At 34.6% G+C, this 25,538-nt stretch overlaps 1 protein-coding gene and 1 long non-coding RNA gene across 4 annotated transcripts in view; one reads left to right on the plus strand and one right to left on the minus strand.

The window, feature by feature from the left end:
- Positions 1 to 25,538, minus strand: part of LOC127866698 (uncharacterized) — a 194,114-nt gene that overhangs the window by 141,609 nt on the left and 26,967 nt on the right. The window lies entirely within an intron of this gene.
- On the plus strand, positions 82 to 25,525 carry LOC127866668 (myosin-9-like). 3 transcript variants are annotated; one of them, XM_052407400.1, is made up of 16 exons: positions 82 to 281; positions 1,726 to 2,015; positions 4,817 to 4,924; positions 13,656 to 13,835; positions 14,060 to 14,239; positions 14,765 to 14,962; positions 15,087 to 15,263; positions 15,429 to 15,608; positions 15,848 to 16,027; positions 16,364 to 16,540; positions 16,705 to 16,884; positions 17,104 to 17,283; positions 17,415 to 17,613; positions 17,981 to 18,061; positions 18,857 to 18,946; positions 19,209 to 25,525. In XM_052407400.1, exons 2-16 carry the CDS (start codon positions 1,741 to 1,743, stop codon positions 19,494 to 19,496), a joined length of 2,673 nt encoding a protein of 890 aa, XP_052263360.1. In that variant the 5' UTR covers positions 82 to 281; positions 1,726 to 1,740; the 3' UTR covers positions 19,497 to 25,525. The 3 variants fall into 3 exon arrangements, with proteins under 3 accessions (XP_052263360.1, XP_052263362.1, XP_052263361.1); XM_052407401.1 differs by having other exon boundaries at positions 87 to 159; XM_052407402.1 differs by lacking the exons at positions 15,848 to 16,027; positions 16,364 to 16,540; positions 16,705 to 16,884.

Genomic DNA, 25,538 nt, shown 5'->3' on the forward strand with positions numbered 1-25,538 from the left:
AAGAAAATATTATTAATCAAATAATAATCTATTAAACGAGTGCGGGATATGCTTTACTTCCTGTTCTGAATAATTCGTATACGGACAGAGCAAAACAAAACTAGTTTCGATTTTAAACGTGTGCTGATTTGATTTGTCGAAGAATAGTCTAATTAAAATGTAAATATTAAATCATAGTTAGTTGTTTAATGTAATCTAAGATTGAATTCATTGTACTAGAATAACAAAAGTGACAGATACAGGTGGCAATAGGATATATATATTTAAGTAGCGTGAGAACGGTACGTAAATGCTCTTTTTTTTACTCGATGTTCAGCGTGAAGGTGAATTCCTATATTCTAACTTTGGACGTATCTTACTGTTTAGTGTTCAGATATATGTAAAAAGTGCTTGAAAGCCTTTGGATATTAATATGCGCCCCATGACCTGAACAGCGTAATTAGGGTTTAACGCGTTTTCTCGTAGACTTTTCATTGTCCTAATATAATGGAAAGCTTAAATTACAATTACCGAAAGGTTACAAAATGTATTTCATTTTGATGAAGTCCCAAATAATATATGCTAATTATCTATAACTTGTATATAATATATTATTATTATTGTATCGTATAACAATCTCTTCGACGTATACATAATGCGTCTCTAACTACTCCTATGGCACTACTCAAATGAGGCCTTTGAAATAATGACTCAGTAATTATCTAATCGATACACCTCGTTAAATCATGGTTTATATATTTTTTATTAAACACTAGTGTCGTTGTTCACCGCGTACAAACTTTAATAATTATTGATTAGATAATTATGTGTTAAATGGGTTCATTGTTTGTAAGATCAATTGAATTCATCATGCGTGAACCCACAACTCCATTGAATATACAAATTGTAATAACTAATTAATTTAAGAATGAATATCGTCAGTTAAAAATATTTTCAGAAATATAAAGATGCTCCAGTATAGATGTCAAATGTTCAATAAGAATTTTTAGCAGCTACATCTAGTTGATCATGACCGGTAATTGTTTAATCTCTTTTTCAAAAGAAACAATTATTGCCTTAAAAGCTAAAGGTGTAAGATGTTTCATAATTCAGAGCCGTCTGCAAACCGTACTGTTAACATTATAAGGTAATAAAAGATTTGATTTGCATTTGACGTTTAATATTTTCTAAAAGTGTTGACTAATTAATAAAATGTCAAGCAAAATATATTCCATGTTAATAAACATGTTAGTTCTTGAATATAAACACTGAAAATAATATTATATTTAGTTTTGCTTTAAAACGACATCATAGGAAAGAAAACAAGATATGTGTTTGTCAGAAACACAATGCCCCTATTGCGCCGCTTTGAAGCCATATATTTGACCTTTGACATTGAAGGATGACCTTGACCTTTCACCACTCAAACTGTGCAGCTCCATGAGATACACATGCATGCCAAATATCAAGTTGCTATCTTCAATAATGCAAAAGTTATTGCAGACAGACAGACGGACGGACGGACGGATACGGACGAACGAACGGACGGATACGGACGGATGGACAGACAGACAGACAGACGGACAGACAGACAGACAGACACACAACAATATGCCCCAATCTTTTGATCCGGGGGCATAAAAACAGCACATACAATGCATAGTTTAGCCATGCAGGTACATTTGTTTGAATGCTTAAATGTCGCAAAATATTTATTGATACAATTTTCACTGGATTCATTCACAGATCTGTACGCGGAAGATGGCATGGTTATATGAGAATCCATTCACACTAGAGAGTTTGGAAAGAAATAAGATGGAACTGACTTTAGGTATTTTACAACTATCTTACGCCTTTAGAAAAGCTAAAACAGATCTCGGATGCTTACATGGTTCATCACGAAACTATGATGACATTGGACAGTTTGAGCACCAGCCTCAATCGCAGAGTCAACGACGAAATTCAATATTGTACGATTGTCGGCAACCGATCAAACTTAAACCGCGTTATTCATCGTACGGAGATGAATACAGTGGGTAAGTATATTTTCACTGCACATACAACTTAAATGTTTTTGCATTATAAGCGATTAATGCTTCATACATGTCATGTATATACTGTAAATAATATATAATAAATTGTATTGTGTTATTATACAGTAGGCAATTGGTCACTTAAATAAAAGACTAACGGGTGTTAATAAGAAGTTATCTTAAAATTATGTTTCTTGAGTTCAATAATTAATTAAAGGGATCTTTTCACGGTTTAGTAAATTGACAAAATTTAAAAAAGTTGTTTCAGATTCGCAAATTTTCGTTTAAGTTATGATATTTTTGAGGAAATAGTATTACTGAACATTTACCATAGTCTAATATAGCCATTATATGCATCTTTTGACGATTTAAAAACCTAAAAATTATAAAGCGTTGCAACGCGAAACGATTGAATAATTTGGAGAGTTCTGTTGTTGTCGTTTAAATTTACGAAACTACGAAGATTTCTTATATTAAGTATAAAATACGTCCTGCATGAACACTTTAAGATACTAGACCTCTTAAAGGGGCCGTCCAACAGATTTTGGCATGTATTGAGGCATGTCATTAAATGCTTTATATTGATAGATTTGAACATTTGACCTAAAATCTCCAGTAAAAAAACAAGAATACAATTTAAAAAAAGGAAAACAAAAGTAACCCTCAACAGGGCTCGAACCACTGACCCCTGGAGTCCTGGAGAAAAAGTCGGATGTTTTTTTCGGCGTAAGCTGTATTAAGCCAGCTTTTCACCCTGACTTGACCTTTGTTAGTGTTCAATAATATTCAAATAAAATTTCCCGCGGCTAGGTACGAATGAATACACTTCATTTATTCCATTGGCTGATTTGAGTATAACACCAGAACATTGGAAACATATCCGCGTCTTTGTAACACTGTTTTACTGCATGAAACAATTTTATCTCTAATGAAAAGGCTCAATAGATAGAACAGTTTTACAATCAATTTTCGACATAAATACAGTGTGTGCGTTCACCTTTTATTTTCAGAGAATTACCAGCGCAAAAGCGTTTATACTGAAGGCTATATTCTCATATTTAGTACTTACTTGCATTGCATTTCAACCCGCGAGGTTTCGGGTCAATTCGCGGCCAGTGTGTGAAAGTCAGAGTTTATATACAGTTCATCACCGGAGTTCGCAGAAGGGGTTGCGATCTTTTTATTGAAGGAAAAAATTTGAATCTATGCTATTTTTGTCTGATGGAGTAAATAGTTCGTTAGTCGCTTTGTCGATATATCAATATTTTAGGCACAGCTGTTGCCTTGGTCGTGTACAGTTGGCGTAAACAAGCCGTCGTTTCAGCAGAGAATTGTTACCTAACTTTAATGCATCGCATTCCAATCCGCAAGATATCAAGGTCAGTTTGCGGTCAGTTGCAGAAATCTTATAAACGCCGTCTCGTAAACTTTGTGCTCTTGAAGTCTGTTTTGATCAGAAAGATACTAAATAACGATATTCGGCGATATTATTGTGGTATGTCAATCATCGATTTTTAATATGTTTTCAACATTTGCATGATAAGGACCAATTTTGATAAAATTAATTAGAAATATTTATCCATTTAGACCAGTTTATTAAGCATGAGCACAATAATTCACTACACTATAATTATGCAATTAAATAAGACTCGAGTATTGCCGGCTGACCTATATGCTCTCGTTTATTTTCATGTTTCTTGTGTTTTTCTATTCTGTAAATATAGATATCTGAGTAATAATATCACTTAAAGCAAAATAAGCCACGAAATCTGGCGCAACACCCCGTAATTGATTTGCTTGTGATGTAGCTAAGAACTGCGCAGAAAAAGGCATCCGCTACTTTTTATCTCATAGAGATAACTTTTGATCGTTCATAAACATCGACCACAATCAACGCCGTATATCTTTTTTTAAAGATATTTCTTGTTACCTATATAATCAATCCTCGTAGTTTCCCAAAATATAACTACTACATAAGAACTTGCCAAATTATTCAATCGTTTCGCGTCGCACGACGCTTTATAATTTTCAGGTTTTCAAATCGTCAAAAGATGCATATAATGGATATTTAAGAGCATGGTAAATGGTCAGTATTACTATTTCCTCAAAAATATCATAACAAAAACGAAAATTTGCGAATCTGAAACATCTTTTTTTAATTTTGTCAATTTACCAAAACGTTTTACGGTCCCTTTAACAACTTCGCGTAAGATCGCCTTTATTACGTACATTTCTGATGCCTTAGCGGCCTCCGAGTAAATACGTAAAACTACGATAATATTGTCGAAATCAACACAAGATATTTTTTATATAATTTTCTCTTGATGATTGTTAATGCCTCTGTGGAGTACATGAAAAGCATGCGTTATAAAAGACACGGTTCGATTCCCGTGTTAGGCAAACTATTTTTATGCTTTGTTACTTATTGTAGACTATTCCAAACAGTATAGTGTTGTAAAAAAATAAGTAAAAGACATTTTTTTTAATTCGACCAAGTTCAAATATGGATACCCTTGCAATTGAAGATAGAACTTAAATTGTATGCATTAAAACTTAAATTATTTTGTTTCAAATAATGTAACGTCAGATACAATTTCTGAGCTCAAACTTTGTTTTGAGACGTAGTCGTCGTAGTCACACCCATGTATATCATATGATATGTCAAAGTGTACCATACGTCGAGCCAACCAGCCGAGAATACAATATAGTAATGTATCAGTCCCTATTTTACTAAGTAGCATATCGCGATGCATGAACTGTCTTAAAAACATGTGTAGCTCGTATTTAGTCTCATGTAAATTTAGTTCACCCCAGAGTTTGTCCCAGGAGTTCAGCTCGGGAGTGCGCTACAAAAGTACTGGTCGTCCCGCGAGGGATACCCGCCTGTTGGATTTTAGCCCAGATTCAGAATGGTAAGTTTATAGTAGTAATGTCGTACAGATACGTGGCCTCCAGTACGGCGGCCCGTCTTTATTGTCTGTCTAACTTGAATTTTGTGTTACTCACCATAATCAATTTAAAACAAAAAGTTTTACGCGTTGTGTTCGCTTTAAAATGAATTACGCTACAGTATTTTTCTGCCGTTGTTTTTTTCTGATTAGAGATAACAACGCGTGTGTGCTTATATTTTCTTTTTTTCGACTTGTTACATCTCCTTTGCTATGATGAATGCATATACAAGGTATTATGTATAAATATATAAACACTTTTTGCTTTAAAATATTAAGGTTCAAAAGAGTGAATGGTTATGCACAAATGGATAGAAAAGATTGACGATTGGCGACTTGGAATGTCCGATGTAATAACTCTGAACTCGTTGGTGGGTAACTCACAACTGACTTTATTCATATATCCACACAGATATAAACCACAATACAAATAACTCATGACTGCATGCTTTAACAAGACAATACGAGTTGTGTCCCTTACATTACAATACATGACATCCCCTTTTCTTTCTTTAAAAAAAAATTACAAATACATGATACATCAACTAATATATCGTTACATATGGGAATAGATATGCGAAAGAAAGATAATAATATAACCTGTCCGAACAAATTATAAACTTCTCTTTTAATTAAAAGATAGTGAGAATTTTTCCTTTAAACCTCTGAGTTTAAATTGTTATTGAAAATAGAACATTCCATATGAACAAAATTCACTTTTTTAATGAAGAACTGATTTTAAATTAAATATTGGAATGAAATTCATAAAATCAAATTAACAACATGTAAAAACAAAAGTATTCACTAAAATACATGTTCTCTAAGTTTGCACAAAATTGTCCCTGTTATCTCAGATTCAGGCTATGTACAGAACAAACTATGTTTAATTGTCGGGTTTTAGCTGGGAAATGATAACAGACTATGATCACACCGAAAACAAGCTAGAAAGTAGATACACCCAAAAACAATGAAGTATTGGATTTCTGTGAGAAAAGAATTTTCTGAACATCTTGTTCTTAGGAGAAAAACAAAACTGAATCTTTAAACATTAACCAAGATGTTGATGTGATAAAATAAATGTGTACAAACAACATCAAAACGAGTACTTGTTTTATATAACAAGCTACATTGCCAAATACAATGATAATAAAACAGTAATATATAATATAATATAATAATATATAAATATATTGTATAATGTTACATTATATAATAATACAACACAGACTTTTTTCTGTTATTTCCTCACACCAGTTATTATGTAATGGGATTATTATGCCCATGTCACACTTTAGCACACATAATCTTTGAGATAACTTGGTGTTTTCACTGCTCGTCCTGAACGTGTACGGATTTGTTCTGTCGCGTTGTTTCGTTGCTGTGCTGAATGGCGTTGCACCGGTTGCTGCTCTCTTGGCAACTCTCTATTGTTTGTAGGCAAACTTCTATCGTTCCTTGCCAAATCTCTGCCGTTCTGTTGCAAATCTCTGGAAACCATTGGTAATTTTGGTATTGTTTCCTCGTGTGTTTCAATGACATGTGGGGATTCTTTGGTTTTCATGAGCATAGACGTGTTACGCCGATACTCACGTCCACTTTCGCCAGCCTTAACGATGTGCGAACGAGGATATGGCGAGTTCCGAACATATTCTGCAGGTCTCCATCCTGTTGGTGTTTTGATTCGTACTGCATCATTTGGCTTCAGGTCTTCTTTTACCTTTGTGTGCCTGTCGTAGTAAAATTTCTGTTTGCATCTATAATCATTCATTTTTGATGCAATCTTTCCTGTTTGGTCAGCTTGGGGTTTCCGCAGTCCTTTTGATATCGGTATGAGAGTTCTTGCTCTACGACCCATTAGCCTCTGCATCGGCGAACCTACTACGTCATCTCGAGGAGTGTTACGCAATTCTAGCAAGCACAAGTAAATATCATCACCTGTCTCAAAGCATTTCTTTGTGATATTCTTCACCGTTTGAACAGCTCGCTCAGCTAACCCGTTTGATTGCTGATATAGAGGAGATGATGTTACGTGTTTAATGTTGTATGAATCCACAAATTGTTTAAATTCTTGACTTGAAAATTGTGGACCGTTGTCGCTCACAAGCGTATCCATGATGCCATACCTTGCAATGTTAGCTTTCATTTGTTTCACTATTGTGCTTGTTCTTGTATCGTGTTGCAAAGGTGATACTTCGATGAAGTTTGAGTAATAATCTACCATGATCAAATAATGAAAACCATTGACTTCAAATAAGTCTGTGCCAACTTTGCTCCATGGTAATTCTGGTACAGGTTGCATAATCATAGGCTCCTTTGCTGGCTTGTTTTTGTATGTCAAACATACACTGCATTTGCTTACTACATCTTCTATTTGCTTATTCATACCAGGCCAATATACCAACTCTTTGGCTCTTCTCTTGCAATTCACAATTCCAAGATGTGACTTGTGTATAGCCTTCATTGTTTCAGATCTGAGACTCATTGGAATGCAGACACGCTGTCCTCTGTATAAAACGCCATTGTACACTGACAATTCATCTCTAAATTCCCAAAATGGTTTTGCTTCATCCTGCAATTCATTGCGCGTTTCTGGCCATCCTGATATGATTATTTGTTTTACTATCTGTAGCTGTTCATCATCTGCTGTTGCATTTGCTATCTTTTCATGATTTGTACATGCAAATGTTTCTGCCACGAATACCATCAGCTCATCATCCATTGTTTGTTTCTCTTCTTCATTTAATGGCATTCTGCTTAGGCAATCTGCAAGTCCCATTTCCTTCCCTTTCTTATGAATCAACTTGAATTCATATGGCTGTAACTTCAGCATCATTCTTTGTATCCGTAATGGTGCTGTATGTATGGGTTTCTTCAGTATGCTTTCAAGTGGTTTATGATCGGATTCCACTGTGATCCTTGTATTCCCGTACAGTAGTTTGTGAAATCGCTCACAGCCAAATACTACCGCTAACATTTCTTTTTCTATTTGAGCATACTTCTGTTCTGCTGATGTCAGAGCACGAGATGCATATGCTACTACCCCATTGCTTTGAATTATTGCAGCTCCTAAACCTCTCATAGATGCGTCCACGGTTAACGTAACCTGTTTTGATACATCAAAGTAACGTAAAACTTCTGTTGACGTCAGCGCTTTCTTTATCATTTTGAAGGCTTCTCTAGCTTCCTTTGTCCAATTCCAATTTTCCTTATTTTTAAGGTCTCGTAGAGGAGCATTCAGTTCACTCAATCCAGGAATGAATTTAGCTACATAAGAAAGCATTCCTAGTATCGTAAGCAATTCACTCTGATTCTCGGGCTCTTTCATTTTTACAATCGCCGCAATGCGTTCCTCTGTCGGTTTCAGCCCCTCTCCTGTCAGTTTGTGACCAACGTAACTCACTTCAGGCTGTGCAAATACACACTTATCTTTGTTGAGTTTTAGATCAATGCTCCTTGCTTTTTCCAGTACAGCTCGTAGCCTCACATTATGTTCCTCTATGGTATTTCCATGGACTAGAATATCGTCAACAACGATCTCTACACCGTCCATTGCTCCAAAATGCTTCTCCATTTCTCTCTGGAACACTTCACTGGAACATCGTGCACCCATTGGCATTCTAAGGTATCGGTATCGACCGTATGGTGTGTTAAATGTTGTGAGCTTTGAGCTCTTCTCAGTCAATTTCACCTGAAAATAACCCATGTTCGCATCCAATGTGGTGAAATATTTGCTTCCATGCAATCTTGTTGCAACTTCATCAATTGTGTTCATCGGATAGTGTTCACGCATGATCGCCTTGTTCAGATCAGTTGGATCAATACATATGCGAACTTTGCCATTCTTTTTTCTCACGCACACCATGCTATTTACCCATTCTGTCGGCTCTGTTTGTTTTGTTATTATTTTGCATCGCTCAAGATGGTCTAATTGCTCTTTCAATTCACCCCGTATAGCTACTGGAACTGAACGAGGTGCATGAACCACCGGTGTCACTGTCTCGTTGATCTTGATGTCATACTCTCCTGGCAAACAACCAATTTGATCGCATAAAACATCACTGAATTCTTTGATCAGTTGCTCTATTTCCATCTGGGTACTGTTTACTCTCATGATGAGGCCTAGTTTAACTGAATCATCTCTGCCCAATAGATTTAAATTTCTTTGTCCATCAATCACTTGAAATGTTAAATTATGTTTCACGTTCTTGTATTCGCATGGTAAAGTTATTTTGCCCAATGCCTTGCTCAGCGTTCCGCTTACACCATTTATGCGGGCATCACTCTTTAATATTGGGAATTCCGCACAAAATTTCTCAGCGATTTGTCTCGAGAGCACGTTGCATTGTGCACCACTGTCTATCTCCAAACGCAAATGCTTGTTGTTGACCTTCATGTTTACTGTCCACTCATTGTATTTCATTGCCATTGTTTTGTACTGTGTAAACATCATGTGTTGATGTATTTTGTTCGAACATATCAGATAGTTCGTCTTCTTCTGCGAAGTGAACACGAACGTTAGCACGACCACGACCATAGCCACGGCTTGGCCTAGTGCCACCACGGTGCTGCCAACGACCTCGAGTTGTTGCACGTCCTCTACAATAGCTAGACGCCTTAAAATGTCCCTTTGACCACATACATCGCATCTTTTGTAGAATGCTGGACAATTTTTAAGCGCATGCATTTTGCAACACTTTTGGCAAAATGGCATGATACTATTTAAATTGTTTTGTCTTCCACCACGTTTGCCATATTTATCCGGACGCGCCACGTGTACAGCTGGATGTTCTTGCAAAGTCTTAATGTGAGCGTTTGTGAGTTCGATGTGACGACACGTTTGAATAACCCTTTCCAATGTTAATTGATCTGCTGGAATTTCCATAAGCTTTTCCGAACACTTTTTGTCGTTTATCCCATTAATAATCATGTCACATATGAAACCATCCTTGTGCGCTCCATATTGGCAGTACTCAGCTTTTCGTTGTAATTCTGATATGTAATCCATAACAGATAATTGACCTCTTTTGGTGTTCAGAAATTCCTGCCGCTTAATGTTTCTGAAGTTGTGGACACCAAAATGATGATCAAATTTTGTTAGCACAGTGTCCAAATCATATCTATCTTCTGCGGGTCTGTGTGCAATACCGTTGTCTTCATCTGCCAACACTTCTGGCATCCATATAAACGAATCATAAATTTTGACACATTCACGACCCATATTGGATAACAATACTCCAACTTTTCGACGCCCTGGTTTGTCATGCAGACCTAATGCGTCCAGGTGAACTAGGAAATTACGTTTGTAAATCTCCCACTCTGCGGCTCCTGCATCTGCTGAATTAAATTCCTGCAAATTTCTAATTCCCTTTGCAGCCATACTGCTCCCAGTTGTCTAAAACTTCATCAATAAATGTCTAGCATCTATTGTTTCTTGTATTCCAGCTATTTATTCACAACCATTCTGACACCATGTAATAACTCTGAACTCGTTGGTGGGTAACTCACAACTGACTTTATTCATATATCCACACAGATATAAACCACAATACAAATAACTCATGACTGCATGCTTTAACAAGACAATACGAGTTGTGTCCCTTACATTACAATACATGACATCCGAGTCCCCTTAATTATTCATAAACTGTTTCTTAAAATGTGTTTTTGGAAGCAGAATATCGTGGCAATAAGAAATATGAGAAGACAGAACAGAAAATCAAAATGTCACATTTCAGTTTTATAACCTTAATATTATATAATAGTTAATAATGATTAGACATAATCAGTTTTACAGTATCAATTTTATGCAATCGATTTGTGCTTTGTAATTTTTATATTTGTAAACGTGCGTTTGATTAATTAATGTAAAAAAGAGATTTTGTTAAAACGGTGTTATCTACAATAAATACACCCAGTATATTTATGCATGTAAGATGCATATTTACCTCTTTAATCAGAGTTGTTCTACAATGTGAATCATTTCAAAAGGAAATTGCGTATAATGGCGAATGAACAGCCAACATTGTTACACTGTTGTTAATAGCAATAAATAAAGGACCGCGTTCTATAGCAAGTTGTTTCTTCTTCGGGTGGAGGTAAAGTTTCACATTGTTTATATCTTCCAGTATCCATGTAGACCTAGTTTGTATTTCATACATATATATGCATACTTTAATATACTTATTTACTTATCATGAGCTATAGACGAGTAAACGCGTGACGTCACGCGCACCTGCAAAGTTAAGACTCCGCCCACTGGTTGGCAAATAAACGCATAGAGAGACGGTGAACTTAATCATCGATTTTATTGATAATCGTGCACGATATCAAATATAATTCTAAAAATTATATCTGAATAAAACATTAGCATTCAAGGAAATGCATTTTAGGAACGATTATATTATTTTTATTATTTGTTTTTACTAAAAATGAACTCGGGAGTAGAACACGATCTACGAGTTCGGTATGTGGTTACCACAAAGATCTTTCTGCTTAGCACATCATTTTAGATTTAAAAAGCTCAGAAATGTAAATTCTTTAAGAATAAATTTAATTTAATAAAAGAACACAATTAAGAATGAAAACAAACAGATCGATTTTATGTACCGGTACGCAACATATAGTTCTGATTTGAACCTTAATATGTCTGTACAAACTTACCATGTTACACATTAAATCAATTCTCTCGATAAGTGTAATTGTTTTTATTTAATTGTTCACACCAATTTTAACACTGTTTGTTTCATCATTTTAACCCGGTGTTTATTTGCATCTTTGTTCATCACAAACCGTTTATCTCATTATGATCGGATACTGTCCAGACAGTTACACAGTAAACATGGTGTCATAAACCCAGGGACCTATACTTGGGGTGCCTGCATAAACCACATGTGGCAGATGATTGTATGGTCATTAAACACAATTTATGATACCTCCATGTCATCTTTTGGCATATTGAGCAGTCATTTAAGCCGCATTTTAAAGCCAAAATACGTAACAGTTGCTTTAATAAAATATGTTATCATATTTAAAAAAAATGAAGATATTAGTCCGAAATGGATTAGCAAGATTAAGTGTATATATATTAGCCAGTTTAATCATAATATACAGTGTTTAATAAATATCAATTTAACATTTTGTGCAATTTTACAGCTACACAATTAATGTATTTAACGATTACCGGCAAATATATAATCGGCAATTACGTGTAAACATTGTACGTTACAGCAGTGCACAAAACACAATCATGAAAACCAGTAATCAAAAATACTTACGTAAAACAAATTAAATATATAGTGTTATTTATCATAAAATGCTTGATTGCAACATGTATCACTCCTTATTACTTAGTAAAATAAATTCAATATACATGCAAAGCTAGTTCATTTTGCACAATATGCAGGTTTTTCCCATGTGTATGCTTAAAATTATTAAAATTGTCATTCAATGGAAACGAAACGAAAATTTATTCAATGGAAAATAAAATGATAATATTTAACAATTCCGCTTTTTTAGGGCGTTGTTTTATAATTGATTAAATGCACCACTTACACATTCGATCGCTGATGAACAATAACAATATCAACACCACTTATAATTGTGATCAAATAAATATATGTTTCATTATTTTTGAAATATCATTTATAAAAGTCTTACTATAATAAAGAATACGGCTTATTTATTTGTTTTGTTTTGTGAGATTTTCAGTGTTAAGTCTTCCGATCACGTTTACTCTGATGCTAATAACTAATTCGTATTTTTATAAAGACGAAACTATATTTATGAATAAAAAATTATTGGTACTAAATATGATTTATTTGCGCTATTATTTAAGAGATTTGATGTTTATTTCGGATTATTTTATCGTTTTATTGACTAAACAAAAGTCCTTTATACATGTTTTAGATTACTGTAACCAGTGTTTTTGTCAACCAGTCATTGCGCATGCGCGGAAAATCCCGAATGTAAACAATAACAATTTATTCGTCTATTACTGGGTTTTATATGTGACCCTCTCTGAACAGTCTCCACGAATCGGACGTGAACGAAACTTCCCATTCAGAAGAAATAAGCATAAGTACTCATAAATTGCAACAAACCGACGATACTTTTAAGAAATGGACCGAAGAATTGGAGCAAACAAAAACAAGGAAATAAAAATCAAAATTAGCCCATTATTGTATGAATTCAAAGTTTTTCGACTGAAAACAATATCTAAGAAACGCAATCAAAAGCGACTGCTAAACAATATAGTTATATTAAATAATTTCACATTCATATTTAACGTAAACATTATGTTAACATAATTTTCGAACAATAAATTCTTGCTTTGATAACCCGTCCTTTATTGTACGTTATGGTATTTTTATTAAAACATGCATGATTGATATACCGATACTAATTATTGTGAAGGTCAAACAATGCAAACCGAAAAGCGCAAGATGCCGACCAGAAACATTCACACGTAATAGTTGAACTAAGAAAACAATTGGAGAAAGTCTAACGAGGAGACATTAACTCAACAGTTAAAGCAATCACGGTGAAACAGCGTAGAAAGCAATCGAGGAATTGGATAACACAAAAACAAGGCACTTATATGATAAACATATAATGCGTACCATGTCTTTAAATAAAGCGTTCATGTTATAAAGATGTCCGTCTTTTATTTGACTATTGTATTTTGTTTCACAATTAGGCTTGCGGAAACAGAAAAGTCTAAGGAATTGCAAGATGAGGGACTTTCGAAAGAAACAAGCGATCTAAGGAGACAGTTGGATGAATCCGAGTTCAAAGAACGAGCAGCAAATCATCAACTGCAGCAGACCCAAGATAAGTTGAAGAAAACAAAAGATGAATTTGAGGAAACTAAAACAAGGTATTATAGTCTGGAATATCCCTTGGCATCTTGTAATGTCAAGGCATCCTAAAAACGAATATATGTCCGTTAATGAAAAAAAAATTCTTAAGCTTACGCCTTCTTTGTTTTCAAAAACATTACTTGTTGACATACACAATTAGGAGTATTTTTGCAGTTATTATTTTTTTTTAACAAACAGGTCGTTTTCTTTGAATAAAATAAATAGTTTTACTCTCAAACAGACTAAATGAAGCGCTCCAGGGAAAAGATACAAACCTTAAGAAAATACAGAAGGAAAACAGTGATCTAAGGAAAAAGTTGGGGGAATTCGAATCTAATGAAGCGTCATTCAATCAGCAGTTGCAACAGGTGCGCAGTAAATTAAAGACAACAACCGCAGAGTTGGAGGACACCAAAACAAGGTTTGTTTATTTAATTTTCGAACAATAAATTCTTGCTTTGAAAACCCGTCCTTTATTGTCCGTTATGGTATTTTTATTAAACCATGCATGATTGATATACCGATACTAATTATTGTGAAGGTCAAACAATGCAAACCGAAAAGCGCAAGATGCGGACCAGAAACATTTACACGTAATAGTTGAACTAAGAAAACAATTGGAGAAAGTCTAACGAGGAGACATTAACTCAACAGTTAAAGCAATCACGGTGAAACAGCGTAGAAAGCAATCGAGGAATTAAATAACACAAAAACAAGGCACTTATATGATAAACATATAATGCGTACCATGTCTTTAAATAAAGCGTTCATGTTATAAAGATGTCCGTCCAATTGCTGTTGTGTTGGTCTCAAACGGTATTAAGATTAAGTAATGTGTACCAACCCAACCCCAAGTTGTTTTGATAAAAATGCAGCTTTAATAATATTTGATTATCGTAAACGTATTCTGCGACTGTTCATAACTTGTACTTTATTGCACATTCAGGCTTAATGCAGTGCAAAACACTATTAAAGTTCAGGAAAAGACTCAATTCTCGTACTCAAAAGAGTCACCGGAGATAACTGACCTAAGAAAACAGTTAAAGACTGTAATATCTATGGAGGCTATCGTCAGAAATCTATTGGAAGAGACCGAGGAGAAATTGCGTAGAACAAGAGACGAATTGGATATAGCTAAATCAAGGTACAGTAAAACACATCAACAGAAATAATACATGTATATGCAAGTACATTGATTTCATTTTGAAATTCCCTGTTTAATTTATACGTTTAATTTGTTATCTTCGTTCTACTTGGTCATATTGAAGGTTAACGGAGGTCCAAGAGATGAACATGCATAAGGAAAAAATAAACGCACAAAAGCTAAGTGACATGGCAGAATCATTGAAGAAATCACAATATTTGGAGACAAAATTAAAACGACTGCTACAAGAGGCCCAGGATCAGTTAACAGCAACACAGCAATCTCAAGGCAGAAAAACAAAGTACGGTAAAGTAAAACATACTGCACACTTATCAAAATACCTTTAAATGTGTATAAACCAATATTTATGTATACTTTATAAACTATATCAAAATAATTTTAGGTAGTGCCTATCAAATCCTTTTCTTTCAGTTTATTTTACATCTGTATATTGTTTCGCAATAAGGATTGCGGTAATCGAAAAGTGTTCGGAATTGCGAGATCAAGGGCATTCGCAAGAAAACAGAGATCTAAGGAAAGAGTTGGAGATTTCCGAGTTTAAAGAACGAGCATCAAATCATCAGCTGCAGCAGACCCAAAATAAGATGAAGAAAACTGAAGATGAATTGGAGGAAACAAAGAAAAAGTAATTGTTTGGAAATGTAGTCTGGAATAGCGCTTGTTAACGTGTAGTCTCAAAGTACACTAAAACATAATATATTGACAGACATTTATAAAAGAAACGTCATCTAAAGCGTTCTTGGTATTTAAAACAAATGTTTTCGCTGACAGAGATTAAAAAGGGTATTTTTGTATTTTACATTTGTTACAAACAAGTCACTTATTTTTTTTGTAAAAACAACAATATTTTTACTCTCAATACAGACTAAATGAAGCGCTTCAGGATAGTGAAACAAACCTTAAGAAAATGGAGAAGGAAAACAGTGATCTAAGGTCAAAGTTGGAGAAATCGAAATTTTCCGAAGCGTCATTAAATCACCAGTTGCAACATATGCACAATAAGTTACAGTCAACAGCGGCCGAGTTGGAGGACGCCGAAACAAGGTTTGTTATTGCTTTTTCTTAAGATATAGTTTTTTGATCGTTTTTTGCAAATGCGTGTTCAAAGCCCTGTTTGAACTATCCGTGCTTCAGTGTAAAATCTCATTGTATCCGCACACTATTGTAAATAGATTAATAAAGCTTATGGTACAACGTGTAATTGCGTAGAACAAGAGATGAATCGGAAATAAGCTAAATCAATATTCAGTAAAATACATAAAGTGAAATACAGAAATAGTATATACAAGTGCATTTATTTCAAATTGATATTCCCTGTGTAATGAATACGTTAATTATGTTATCCCGATTAAAATGTATACTTTGTTTTCCAATCTGGAGGCTAAATAACGCAAATCAGATAATCGTTCATCGTGATCAAAGAGACACACAAAAGCAAAATGACATAGCAGAAGCTTTTAAGAAATCACAATTGATGGAAGCAGAATTAAAACAACTGCTACAAGAGTCCGAGGATCGGTTCAAAGCAACACAGCAATCGGAAAGCAGGAAAACAAAGTACGGTAAAGTAGAAAAATACCCACATATCCAAATCGCGTTAAATTTGCGTATGCAAATTTAAATGTAGACTTCATATACTATATCAACATAATTTTATGTAGTATTTATCTTATCGGTGTGCGATTAGTTTATTTGACTATTGTATTTTCTTTCACAATTAGGCTTGCGGAAACAGAAAAGTCTAAGGCATTGCAAGATGAGGGACTTTCGAAAGAAACAAGCGATCTAAGGAAACAGTTGGATAAATCCGAGTTCAAAGAACGAGCAGCAAATCATCAACTGCAGCAGACCCAAGATAAGTTGAAGAAAACAAAAGATGAATTAGAGGAAACTAAAACAAGGTATTATAGTCTGGAATATCCCTTGGCAACTTGTAATGTCAAGGCATCCTAAAAACGAATATATGTCCGTTAATGAATAAAAAATTCTTAAGCTTACGCCTTCTTTGTTTTCAAAAACATTATTTGTTGACAGACACAATTATGAGTATTTTTACAGTTCATTTTTTTACAAACAGGTAGTTTTCTTTGAATAAAATAAATAGTTTTACTCTCAAACAGACTAAATGAAGCGCTCCAGGGTAAAGATACAAACCTTAAGAAAATAGAGAAGGAAAACAGTGATCTAAGGAAAAAGTTGGGGGAATTCGAATCTAATGAAGCGTCATTCAATCAGCAGTTGCAACAGGTGCGCAGTAAGTTAAAGACAACAACCGCAGAGTTGGAGGACACCAAAACAAGGTTTGTTTATTTAATTTCTTTAACAACAGTTCTTCAATCGTTTTTTTAGCAAATGTGTGCTAAACAACCATGTTTTGAAATTTCCATGCTTCAGTGTAACATCTTATTTTATTATACAATATTTTAAACAGACTAAGTAAGCTCATGGGGCAAAAGTTGACAGACAACAATCCGAACATCACCGACCTTTCCGACCAGAATCGCCCAATGAAACTTGGTGAGCGTTTCTCGGAGTTGTACGACAATGAATGGACAGATGCTTTTGAAGTTTTGCGGTCGATTTATAAAGACGAAAAAACTACTGTTTTAACGCTTTTAACAATTTTAAAGGTAACAATTACTGTATTGGAAGTAGTTCCTTTACTAAGTTAAAATAATGGTCGCGTGTATGCAATAAAGAGTTAGCGTTATAGGGTTTGATTTTCTTACAATTATTGCGACATATAATTATCTGTATAACTTATGTATTATGAATAATAAAAATGTTTTTGTAATATCGAATCATTTTAAATATTTGGCACTACAAACGGTTACTAATTTTTATTTCTTAATGTATCATGTTTGTATGAGGAGTTTGTTGAAATGTTTCATACCATTGCGCAATACAATGTGTTACTACTATCAAGAACAATAATTACGCCAAATAGTGCAAATATACCACTTGGATCGTTTATTATAATACTTCTCGTGTAACTAGGAAGCCGATAAGTTTTGCAGAGCAGAAGCCGAGAAGCAAATAGAATGTCTGAGAAGAGATCTAACATTACAATTAGAAACGGTAGGAGTTAATTAGATTAAATTTTAAGACAGCTTTTTTAATGTGTTCGACTTTTACATTTAATATTTATGTATATCTGAAGAAATCTCAGTATTATTTGTTCTAGTTCGAACGAGTGTTCCTGATTGATAAGTAAGCATTCCAGTCATAAATAGTACATATAGGATCATGCACGAGTTGTCATATCATACCATATTTTATTAAACGAGTTCAGGAATTTTGTTAGTAAGCGAGCCTTAAGCGAGCTTACTAACGAATTTCCTGGACGAGTTTAATAAAATATGGTATGATATGACAACGAGTGTCAGATCTTTTTTATCACATGCTTTTAAATGAGCAAATTAAATAAATATTTACGCAAACATAATGATAAATCTCGAATATTGTTTACATTTCCTGACGTCATTTGGAATGGCTCGGCTTTTACAAAGCAAAATAACAAAATGCGATTGGTCAATAAACGAAAACTAAGCCAATGAAAACGCTTAAAAATGTTGTATTACACATGTGTAATTTAAAGAAAAATATGTAATGGTTGTATTACATTGGAAACAGGGTATAGCATGTGATGAATATCCCTAACGTTACATATCAATAAGGTATTTGAAAAAAGTATGTATTATCATTTAGCCCTAAAGTTATTGATGTAGATTTTATACTATAGTATGTTGTCTTTGCATGCTATAATTAAACAAAACAAAATGAGCAAGCAAGTGAGTTTCAAAAATAAATATGGATTTCTCCGAAAACTACGAAAAAACAACATTCTAAACTCTCATTTGACTTTTATTCCAGGATGGATCAAATATTCCCAGTTTGATAAATAAACAGCTCAAGGATTTCCGCAAAGCGCTGGGATCGGACGCAGGGCAACGACTGTTGGCGGTTGGCTTAAATTTTCAGTTGTTTCATTGTTCTTTGTTATCCGTTTACATTACATTTGCATTTCACAATTTTCGATTTAGATTTTGAATTGCATTTTATGCCTTTAAATGTGTTTCAACTATGCTAAAGTGATTTATCAATTTAAGCATAAAAACGGCGACAATTCTTTATTGACTGTTGCATTTGGGTAAGTTTCTACATCTTTGAGAGATTGACTGTAGATTTGGGTAAGTTAATACATCTATGAAATATTTTGTTTTAGATCTACATTAAAAAGCTCTCTCAATCCAGCTCCGCGTCCGCACGTGACGCCTTGCGCGTGGAAACGTTCCTGAGAGAAGCGTTCACGCTGTGTTGGCTGATGAGCATACAGGATCCACCTGTTGTGTTTGACCGTCTTCTACAGCACGGAGAAACGTTCAACATGGAATTGTATCGGGCTTACACAAAGGGTGGTCCGCTAGTGGATTTTCAAGTGTGGCCAACACTTTTCCTACATGAGGGTGGAGCCGTCTTGTACAAAGGGGTAGCTCAAGGGTGTGAAAAGTGAACAGCCGGTCATATTGATTAGAAAAAATAAATGAATTATACACCGATTGTAGTAAAATCTTAAATAGTTCATTACATAAACGGATCGAGATCTTCTTTTATCTTATACTATTGTGTTATACAAAATAAATTCATGAATGCGTGCGCACTTGATCATACACTTTTACATGGGATATACTTGTATATTATACTGAATACTGGTTCTCTATTGTTTGAAACACTTTTCACTTTAAACACACAATGAACCATACAGTGTTTGCTATCAATGTAAGCCGAGCTCTTATGCATAAAGAAGGATTGGTATATATTATAATCCGTTTTACATTTTATTTGAAGTGTTGATGTACTTTAATCCGTATTTTATTTTGTTTGAAGTGTTGATAAATTTTAATCAGTATTTTATTTTATTTGAAGTGTTTTTATATTATCATCCGTTTTGTATTTTGTTTGAAGTGTTGATATATTATAATCTGTATTGTATTTTATTTAAAGTCGCGAGTCCTTATACTTGTCTCACACGTTTTATGCGAATTACCTTTGTAATAAGTTAGGTGTATTTTTTAAGTGTATCGTTAATACGCTTCTTAGTTAAATTGATTTAAACGTTGTTTATATTTTGGTCTATGCTATGACGATAAAAAGTTTGTGTTAGTGTTATTTATTTGTCAAAGAAGCATATTATATTACCCGAGCATCGCTTAGCATTTCTATATATTTATTTAGAGTTGTTGTGGGCAATGTTTATTTTGTGGAGATCATTTCAGGAATATTATTTTTGCATAAAAAATACAACTATCATTAACTAAAATGCGTTACTTGGACGAATACCAACTATTTAGTATTGAATTATAACATTTCCCGAAACCACTGTCGCGTCTTAGACCACCTTAATATGTAGAGACCTAATCAATGTTTGCTCAATGACAAGATTGCTGCTTAGCAAAGCCCAGCACTGATTGCTCCTATATATAACGTGAAAAACATTAACGAACTTTCGATAAACGTCTGGATGCGTTTCCTCAAGGTTGCTAATTTCCTGCAAATAGTAATAAGCAGATCGCAGTTAATTGAAGTGCCCAGCAGCAGCAAAAACGGATAGACGGACACTGCCTGCAAATGCATCAGCCAACATCTAGAAAGATTCGCTTTGATCAACGCCCTTACCATACGCTGATAATGCTGCCATAATTGGCTTGTATGAAGGTCTGGCAAAGTTCATGTTTCTTCTTCTCTGTAGACGACTCGAAATTGATTACACATCTCAGAACATGTAGCATCTGCTAGCGTCGTCTCGCCTATTAGAAATAAGAGTACAATTCCTCGGCTTGATCAAGCAGTATCTTAATATCGGGACATTCCTGTGTCATTTCGGCTATAAGCTTGCTGTGTAGGCACTTGCTAACAAGTAAATAGTCCCGCAAATCCCTCTTTCCATCGCATACTTATCATCATCTTTAGGACGACCAGATTTTCTTCGTTTGATATCGGGAAAATGTTGAAACTCTATTGGCGCAGATTCGGAAGACGGAACACTTCCACTACATAAATGATGATAACGTCTGCTGCATGTAAATCTCGTTAAAGGTATTCAATCCGTCCCTATACAGTAAGTCCCGACTCATCCGAACGTGAACTGCAGACCTCTAAAATAGTCGCCACAAATTGGTCGGCACGTACCCAGCTTAAATGCCTTGTGTCCAATTCAACCACACAAACACAGAGTATGCAGTCTTTATCTTTTTCAAAACCTCAACTTGATTGCCTTAAGCTTCTCTTCTGTACATAACTACAATTTTGCTTTGCAACATTACTTTTAATGTTTTTATCATATGTGTACTGCAAACGATATGTTTTACGAACTTTTATACCAGCCTTAATAGCAAGATCGTCCTCCCGCTTCTATATAGCTTCATTTATTCCCTTCACTCCCTTCCACTGAATAGCAATCCAATCATTCATGGAATTCTCAATCTCCTCCTTGCATATTGGACACACATTTTTCTTGACTGTCTTAGCACTTATTATTAAATAATTTATGAAAACAGAGGCACGAATTACATTATACTGGCAATGCTGACGAAAGCTTTAGACAAACAACATGTGTGAGCACACGCAGGACTGATATGTTTCTACAATTGTGGTCCGTATTTTTATATTTTTTTGTTTATGACGCTAAAGCGCCAATATCGGAATGGATACTTTATAAAAGGTTTCACTGGGGATTTTTTTTTAAACAACTTGAAAAACTGCTTATTACAAAATTACGATACAAATTATAACAAATAAATTATTATGCTCTTTTGTCCCAATACCCAGTCACCACCATTTGCTTATCTTTAATGTTTATATCTTTAAATGAGGAAATTGCAATAACGCTGATGCATTTGGAAAATGATAATGGTAGACTGATCTTTGACTTACATGCCGTGTATGAACAATCAAGATTTTACGAAAACACATCTTTTACAACTGGGTAAAATGTCTAAAAGAATGAATTTTTTTACAAAATAAATTGCATTCAAAGTTAATAATACCTACATACGGATAGATAAACCTAATACCTCACTTTAATAGCACTGTGTTATTGTATGTTTAAATTGTGTCTGCTTATTTCAATGCAAATAAAAGTGTGCACTTATCATCAAGGGAGGGAACTTTTCAAAACGTTTTATATAAGACACTGGCTGTTTCATGTGTTGATGTTATGCGTAGTTATTATTTCACTCATGTGAATAATCAAAGTAATAACAAACACTTATGTGCGCTATACTATTTAATGATGTTACTACGTTTGTGGCTCGAGTGAGACTGGCTTATCAGCCTACTGTACAATGTAATAGTAAGGTTATCAAGCATGCAGCTATCTATAGTATGTATCTAGTTACAGTGTACGACATCCTTTGTTGTGTAAAGAGGAAATTTCTCTTCAATACAAATATGTTACAACATATTAACAATCAATCATATTTATGTTTATATTAATAAGCACATAAAACGACCAACATATATATATATTGAACTTGTTAATACTAATAATTTGATGTGTTGATCAATGTAACATACCCATAAACATAAACAACATTCTGAACATTTATTTAGTCCATTCATTTTCTTCGTATCGCTGTCTCGGCTGCACTATTCTTCCTGATCGTGTCTGTTAAGGGGAAATGGGCTTATATACAGGTAAAGAGGGATGTTGAATATTCATTGCACTATTGTTTGTTGGTTGTTTGACCTGTTTATCAGTGCTTGAATGATATTTTGCAATCACATCCGGTGTAAAATCTGATACCCCTGGGAAATCCTCATTGGTTCTGATGAGGTAGCGGCGATTTCTCCTGTATACCTGACCAGAAGGTGCTTGTATTATGTAAGAGTTAGCATTATGTATTTCGTTAACCTTACCTGGTTTCCAGAGTTTTCCTACCTGGAACCTCACACATTCATTCAAATGTAATCTGGGGAGTGGTTTTTCGGTTTTTTCATATTTGTTCTTTTGTTTTGTTTTTGGAAGTTTGAATTGAAGATCAGACAAAGTTTGGGTTAACGACTTTGGGAAGAAGCTGGGGAATCGTTGAAGCATAATTGACCTAGTTCTCCTACTCAACAGCAACTGCACGGGTGATTGATTGCAATCTGAGAGTGGAGTGTTCTTATACTCTAGCAAGGCTAAGTATGGTTCATGGCCACTGTCTTTTGCTTTCTGTAGCAGCCTTTTTACAGTCTGCACTGTCCGTTCAGCAAGTCCGTTTGACTTTGGATGATGTGGACTAGATGTGACATGCTCAATATGCCATAATTTGACAAAGTTTCGAAATATGTCCGATGAATACTGAGGTCCGTTGTAACTGAAAGTACGAATCGGGGTGCCATGGGTACTGGAGCGTGACTTCAGTTTTCTGACAACTGTTGTGGACAACATGTCCGGAAATTTGTCTATTTCAAAGTATCTGCTGTAGTAGTCAACTACGAGCAAATAGTAATTTCCATCAAAATGGAATATATCTGTGGCAACCTCCTGCCATGGACCTTGTGGAATTTCATGGGGTGCATGTTAACTGTTTTTTTTGGTTTGTGTTTCTATGCGATAAGCAAATTATACAGCTCATTATGTACTCAGTAATTTGCTTGCACATTCCTGGCCAGTACATAACATCTTTGGTTCTTTGTGTGCTTTTTTCAATACCCATGTGACCTAAATGAACTCGTTCTAACATGTGTGGTCGGAGTCGCTTGGGAATGATCAGTCTCTGCCCTCTAAAAATTAGGTCATCGGCTGCCGAAAGTTCGTCCCTGTGATTGAAATACTCCCGTATCAAGTCAAGGCAATCTGACCTAGAACTTCGCCATCCTCTAAGTATAGTCTGTTTCAGGGCAATCATCTGTAGGTCAGTTCTTGTCTCGTTTCTCATGTTTTCAAGACTTCGGTCAGTAGAGGTCATGCTCGAGAGCACCGGGTGAACGTGTAGGTCAAGACCGTCGATTTCAGAACAGTCTGACATTGGCTGTCGTGACAGGAAATAGCCGATGGGAACTTCTTTCCCGCTCACATGTCTTACATCAAGGTCATATTTTTGCAAACTAAGCATCATCCTTTGCAAACGAGGTGGTGCTGCATGTAATGGCTTCTTCATGATCGCAGACAAGGGCTTATGGTCAGAATAAACAATAACATGTCTGCCATATATGTACTGGTGAAAACGCTGGCATACGAACTATAGCTAGCATTTCACATTCAATGTTTGCATAATTTCGTTCTGTCTGTGTCAATGTGTTAGATGCATATGCAACTGGCTGACCATCTTGCATGATCGCTGCACCTTCACCGTTCAGTGAAGCGTCACATTCAATGTAAACCGGCTTCTTGGGGTCAAAGTAAGCTAACACCGGGCTTTGTGTTATGAAATGTTCGTGTATTAAAGATTTTAATGATCGTAATCTAATATTAACTAAAAAATTGCTAAAACAAGGCTTTTTGTATCATAACCTAAGAAATAAATTTGCTAGATTTTACTCTATGTATGGTGATTTAATTTCAAAATATAATGTTTCTTTAAAATGGCATTTAAATAATGGAATCTCCCATCCATCATTTTACGGAGATGTTTTGAAGCGTGTCCGCAAATTAAAATATGTTAAACCAAATGTTCATATTAAAATTTTCAATTTAATTAACTTGTTTTTATCAAAAGGATACGATGCTTATGTACTTAAAAACACGTGTTTGATGGTTTTCGATTCACTATATCTTTCTTCCCTTAAAATTTGGAATCATTAGTGATATAGGCATTTTTCACTGTTGAATAAAATTGTGTCATTGTGTCGTATGAACAAATCTGCATGAATACTACATTATAGGCATTTTTCACTGTTGAATAAAATTGTGTTATTGTGTCGTATGAACAAATCTGCATGTAAACTACATTTGGACTCAAATCGTACATCAAATCATTTCTGTCTTCAGTTGTCAAAACACCTATAAACTGTTTGATTCCAATAATGTCGCTTTAATGGAATTACCATTTTTATTCATTTGCTTCTTAATATTAAATCACCTAAACTTGTTTTATTAGTAGCACAGCCCTATTTATATTTTTATTTAGTACTGCCCTTGGAATTTGTTCACGTCATTATGTCATTATGGATTTTTGTGACGTCATACGACCGACTTTCCCAGTTGTAATCTACATGCATAGGTCATTGGGTTTATAACGTTCCATTTTATTTATATTTTCTCTCTGATAGGCGTTTCTTGTTTGATTTAATTATTTTGTATTTGTTTAGCAGTCACATAAACAACCAAGCTATGTAACATGGAATTTTTACACCCATTATTGCTGCTTCTTCCTGTATTTGCGCGATGATTATTTGAGATATTAACTCTATGATTCTATATTCTCAAATCTTTTCTATAAAGAAGGAATGTAGTTGACAATTGTTAGTTTTATTTGATCGTTCGTCAAAAAGTTGTAATTCTGTTACTCTTGTATCTTCAATGCAATTGAGTAATTAAATAGTAATTAAATTGAATGCGTTTTAATTC

Source organism: Dreissena polymorpha, chromosome 2 (assembly GCF_020536995.1).
Source record: "Dreissena polymorpha isolate Duluth1 chromosome 2, UMN_Dpol_1.0, whole genome shotgun sequence".
Taxonomy (NCBI): Eukaryota; Metazoa; Mollusca; class Bivalvia; order Myida; family Dreissenidae; genus Dreissena; species Dreissena polymorpha.

Excerpts from the sequence above, each read along its gene's own strand:
- LOC127866668 (XM_052407400.1), top strand. The coding sequence starts at position 1,741 with ATGGCATGGTTATATGAGAATCCATTCACACTAGAGAGTTTGGAAAGA. Across the intron at positions 2,016-4,816 it reads TACGGAGATGAATACAGTGG|TTCACCCCAGAGTTTGTCCC; the intron begins GTAAGTATATTT and ends ATGTAAATTTAG. Across the intron at positions 14,963-15,086 it reads TTGGATATAGCTAAATCAAG|GTTAACGGAGGTCCAAGAGA; the intron begins GTACAGTAAAAC and ends GTCATATTGAAG.